Genomic DNA, 5827 nt, shown 5'->3' with positions numbered 1-5827 from the left:
AAAAGGTAGACAAAGGCAGCCCTAGAGTAAAAGAACATTTTGTATTTGTAAACTATAATATATCCCTGAGTATCACTGCACTTTTTTAGGAAAATTACCTATTTGTTAAACCCTCCATACACAGTATTAATGTTGTCATAGATGGTTGTAAACAGTTTGTCGACATTGACTTAGCTCAAGAAACTTCTGTGTTGTTTGCGCCTTTTGGCATAAAAAAAAACATATTTGTGGACAATTAAAGCAATTTTTAGAATGCTTTTTTCTAGGGAATGGATACCAGATCACCAATAGTGTGGGCCAAAATTCTAGTGAATGTTCATGAATTCAACAATGCATCTAATAACCCAAAAGTTCATCCAATAGCACAGCCTTTCTCCAATCTTTTTACCATAGAGGAAAACTTGAAAACATTTTCAGATTTCAGGGAACTCCTGCTATAGTTACTATATCCACAGCTCACAAAGTGTATTATTGTGGTGGTTGGTGGAATAATGTCACCCTTACAAATCGCCAAAAAGATTGCCAAAAATATCAATTATATCAATAGAAATTGACCTAAGAAAATTTACAGGAACCCTTGGGATGCATGAAACCCTGGTTGGGAAACCTATTCCACCACATCATCGATTGACTAACTCACAAATGATCGTTTCCATTGACAACTTTTGAGTGTTCCCTTTGGCCCTGATTTATTAAAGTTCTCCAAGGCTGGAGAGAATACACTTTCATCAGTGAAGCTGGGTGACCCAGCAAACTTAGAATAGATCTGGTCCAGGATTAAAAACATTTGCTAACAAATAGATAATGACTTTTAGGAAATCCATTCCAGGTTTGATGGATTACCCAGCTTCACTGATGAAAGCGTATTCTCTCCAGCCTTGGAGAACTTTAATAAATCAGAGCCTTTGAGTCCAGGAGGTTTGGGCACACTGGTACCTGTTGGGTTTTTAATAACAATGCTTTCCATTCTTGTCTGACACCAAAAACAACCAACCGGGTTTTTGAGGTTTGAAACCATATTTCAAAAGAGGCAATTCTTTGGCACATACACCATCCAGATTCATTTAAGTGTTTGCCCATATAAATAATTTTCAACATTCATTTGTTGCTCTTTGTAAAGATAGTTCTGGTTTGTATACACCAGAACATAACCTATACAACATGGTTAGGATAAAGAGTCAGTAGACCCAACAGTGACATTTTTGAGTTACGTAGAGCCCGGGGAGGGGAGACCCAAATCTGTTACCAGCTGGGGGATTTGTCTGTTCTTAGTCACCTATGCATGTTCCAGCCACTGCTGTTGCATTCTCCTAAGTGTAAAGTATTTTAAAAATCCAGCATGGTATGTGGAACACTCTCATAATAGCCATAGCAGGTGTGAAGACCCAGGAATTTCAAGATCTCACCAAAAATGGCCTCCAAAACACATACGGACTGTCACATGGCTGAACTTTCCAGCATCTATTAAAAACTGAAATATGACTTATAAGTCGACTGAGCCATTCACTTTTATAAATAGCAAAATCAAAACATGAGGGTTACATTTAGCCACATTTTAATAAATACTCCCTCTTTTCACCAAGAAGTTTTGTTTTTAGAAATGTGATTGTGTTGTCATTCAGCTTTGACAAACTGCAAAATACTGCATAGTGTCCTATGGTATTTCATAAGCCAGGTGACACAATATAGTGGTGAAGTGGTATCGTTCTGATTTATTTTTTCGCATTGAATGTTACTGGAGCAAACGAAGATAATGCCAACAGCATCCAATCAGATTTCATCTTTCAAATCAAATATGAAATGTGTTTGGTCTGGGAACACTTCCACTTTTCCTATTTTCCTCACTCTTTTCATTAATCTCTCCCTCTCTCTCGCTATGATTTGCTGAGATTGGATGGCTCAAAACATCATCCCATATGTTGGAGATTTGGCCCTGGAAACATTCCTGATTTTAAAATATTGATCCTGTTCACAATAAAATCCTTGCTCTCAGGAAGTTACATGCAGCTTTTCAGATAACTGCATACTATTTAGACTTTTTAAAAAACAATTGAAGCCTTGTATTTTTATTTGTTAAAAAGTCAGGCAGCATAACAAAGTATATGGCATTGTTTGTTATGACATATGTGTGCTTGGAACTGTAAAATCTGCCCCATGTTGGCAGTACATGGTGTCTCACTGGTCTGAAATGCCCCCTGCACAGTGACCCAATTGGCCATAATCATGCTGTCTGAGCACCATTGTTGATTGTCGAAGCCCTGCAATCCAGACCACTGTGTTTGTGTATAAGCAGCGGATGAGCAATTCAATTTCCATTTTAAAAATTTGCAACCAGGCAGAGCTTTATTGCAGAAATTACAGGCAACGTCCCTTCTGCAATAAGCATTCTTACCTGCCTGATTGCTGGCTTCAGCTGTAAAAATCGCTGGGCTGCACATGGCACATCCTGGCTTCTCCTGTGGTTGCCAAAAATCAAGATGGTCAAAGATTTCAACAAAGAGAAGAAAGAAAAAGATGGCAGTGCCCACAACAGAATGGTGACAGATGAGTATAACAGGTTTTAATTCCGCTTTAAGTGTGCCATTAACCCAGGGCAGCCTTTACAGTTCTAAACACATAAATAATAATATTAATATTATAATAAAACAATAATATTTACATATAATGTATTTGTTATGAGTCTTTTCTATTATCAGCTTCAGAATCGAAAAACTTTCTTGGGAAGTAATTCAAAACATTACTGTGCAGACCTACAAAACATATAGCGTTCAGTTCTTCCAGAGGTTCCCCCTTTCATGGAATAAAAAGTCTTGAATGGGGTTCTTTTCATCTATTTCCTTTTGTTAAGGGGACAGTCTTTCTATAAGTTCTATACTGAATTTACACTTGAGGACAAGCATGAAAAGATACTCTGATCATTGTATGTAAAAAAACTTTCATATGAAGAATTTTACTGGCAAGATAATTATTTAAAAGGGTAAAAGTACCCCAAACTTATATTTTGTTTCAATGAATGCTGCACAATCTAAACACCTAACAGTCAGTAATCTCTTAAAGGATTGTAAGACCGCTACATTCATGTTCAGGGACATCATGTTTAATACCCCATATCATAAATCATAAAAACACACTGTCCTTGTTTCCTGTGCACTGAACTGAAATGTAAAGTAATGTTATCAGCCTTACTAATTGTTTTCTGTGAACATAACTCCCCTCCCCCATGTTTGAAGATGAAAAGAAGAGGAGGTTTCTGTAATCTCCATGCACTTTGTGTCCTAGAATGACAACATTGCTCCTCTAAAAAATTCAGCATAAAAAATAAATGTAGTCACCCCAGGACAGAAAGTAAGGTAAGGCAGGATCACCCAGTAAGGAATAAAGAAATCATAAAACAAGAGAATGCATGAAGCCACTCCATTTAATAACTGGTAACTTCAATATATTTCAAGTTCTTTTTAGGTTTAGATACTTGTAAACTGCAAAAATGTGCAAGTGTAAACTTAAAGCGTACCTATACTCAAAGTTTTCATATTTTTAAAGAGTAGAGAACCCTTTTTATAGGGTAAAAATTCTGTTTTTTTTAAGGTGCAACACCCTTTTTTAAAAAAAAAATAAAAAGTGCAGCACCGCTTCCTAATTCCAAGCCGCCTAGGCGGTTGAGAATGAATGGAAGCGCAAGGCCTCCAGGGATACCTACGTCAGGCATCCTGGGAGGCTCTTGGGCGCTCCTTCTACACATGCCCGAGCATCTCAGGCATGCACAGAAGGAGCCTTTTTGCTGAAAGAGAAAAATTTGCAGATCGGCAAATTTATTTTTCATCCTACTTCACCCGATATTGCGCCTGGCTCGGGTAATGTAGGATGAAGAACCAGGAAGAGAAGACGAAGATGGCGGTGCCCGGAGCGCCAGCTCCAGGACAAATGTTGGGACAACATGGGACCAGATGGTGGACACCCCCTGCGGGATTGAAGGTAAGTGTGTTTTTGTTTTTTTTTTTAGTATAGTTCCTCTTTAAAGCATAAATAAAAATTAAATTACTATAAAACTTTGCCCTTTGTAGTTAGGAAATGTTAATGGAATTCCCTAATTGGCATGTGCCAATAAAAGTATATACTGTAGCCTGCTGTGTGCTCAGATCCGATCCACTAAGCCAGTGTTTCTAATTCGTGGTTCCGTAGAACACTGGGGATACTCTAGAGGTTGCTGGGGGTTCCTTGAGCAATGACTAATGTGCGCCTTTCAGGTCAGGTTAACTACAAGGGTTCCCCTATGTTAAAAATGTCAAGAAATGCTGCTTGCCAGGGCGCTGGGTACACTTCCAGCTCCAGGTCCCATAGACAACAATAGGTACCAAAACTACATCTGAGACAAAAGTAGATTTTGTACATTAACCAGTAGTTTCTTAAATTGGAGTTAGGTACACAGGGGGCCATTATAAGTTTACCTACCTAATGGCACATCTACACAATTACTACACAAATACAGAGTGGGAGCAATAAATAATCGTACTTTAATTTATGAGAACATTTATCCTTCAAAGTGTATCCAACCATGTAATATCTGACAGCTTGCCAGTCATTTATTGAGATGGCTGCATTTATTTTCTTTACTTAAAGCAAATACAGAAAATACCTGTTGATTGCATTTTCCTTCCACCTTCTAAAAACTTACTAGTAAGTTAATAAATTCCTCCATGTTGTAGCTGTTAAGTCTTTTGTGTGTCAGCAAGGGGCATGAGTATAGATTCGCAAATTGTATATATATATAATACTATAATAATTAGGTAGGAAATTAGACCATGCTTGCCAAAAGGTGACCCTTCCTCTGGACATGGCTTGAGTTTGTAAAAGGTTTATAACACATGGAACTAAGAATTCCAAAGAGATCTACTATGATGAAGATTTTAAATAAATCAGTTGTTTCAATTTAACATGAGAGGTAAAGGAAATTATTCTATGATCTTTGCAAGCAAATCTGTATCCTTCCCCATGGGTGACCCTTTAGGTGGCAGGATTTTGGGTACAAGCTGGCATGCATCAGATTTACATAATAACTGTATACAAGGGCAGCCTACAGAGCAGGTCAGATGAAAGATTCTGATGACTGTATGACTCTGTAAGTTCAGTCTCAGCAGAAAGTGATAAAGTCACAGAGAGTCTCCAGTTACTGCACATCATCATCATCAGTGTGCACAGGGGCCCCTCCAGCCTGCACCCTCCATCCCCCTCCAACACCCAGGACAATGAGACACAATACAAAGCAACAGACAAAGTGACAGCAGATCCCAACACCAGGCATAGGAAGAAAGGAAGAAACTTACAGCAAAGAGCCACAAAGTATCCCAGAAAGAACAGCCGAGCAGACATCTTCATGATCAGAGAAGTACCCAGGACAGGAGAGGACACAGATCACATCCAGGGCAGCGATACTAAAGTAACGATCGCTACTGCTGCTGCTGCTACTACTACAGCTCCTCTGGAATGGGAGGTCTGAGCTGTATGAAGAGGAATGAAGGCGGCTCCGGGGCGCCCCCTACGGGGCATCCTCTGCACCTGCTCAATAGAATGTGGAACATTTGTATCAGTTTAAAAAAGAAGAGTTACATTTGTTTCATGATTGAGCCAATCACATCCTGAATATAGTTATCTGCCTCATGGTAGATCAGTACCACTGGAGATAGAAGTAAAAGCAAGTATGATTTAATAAAAGGGAATATACACTAATTTTATATAAATATATATATCTGTCATATATATATACCTTCAAATCCCCCCACAGTTCTTGTCCCACTTACCTTTCTGACCTGGTAAAAAAAAAATACTCCCC

General features: G+C 38.6%; 1 protein-coding gene across 2 annotated transcripts in view; it reads right to left on the bottom strand.

Moving 5' to 3' along the window:
* Positions 1 to 5479, bottom strand: part of JAM2 (junctional adhesion molecule 2) — a 66009-nt gene extending 60530 nt beyond the window's left edge. For both annotated transcript variants that reach the window (XM_072432231.1, XM_072397949.1), the window contains exon 1: positions 5322 to 5479. In XM_072432231.1, the coding sequence (XP_072288332.1) occupies positions 5322 to 5373 (52 nt within the window). In that variant the 5' untranslated portion in view covers positions 5374 to 5479. The remainder of the gene's footprint in view (positions 1 to 5321) is intronic.
* Between the last annotated feature and the right edge of the window lie 348 nt (positions 5480 to 5827).

The sequence above is a fragment of the Pyxicephalus adspersus genome, chromosome 1 (assembly GCF_032062135.1).
Source record: "Pyxicephalus adspersus chromosome 1, UCB_Pads_2.0, whole genome shotgun sequence".
Taxonomy (NCBI): Eukaryota; Metazoa; Chordata; class Amphibia; order Anura; family Pyxicephalidae; genus Pyxicephalus; species Pyxicephalus adspersus.
This window is presented reverse-complemented; position numbering and strand designations above follow the sequence as displayed.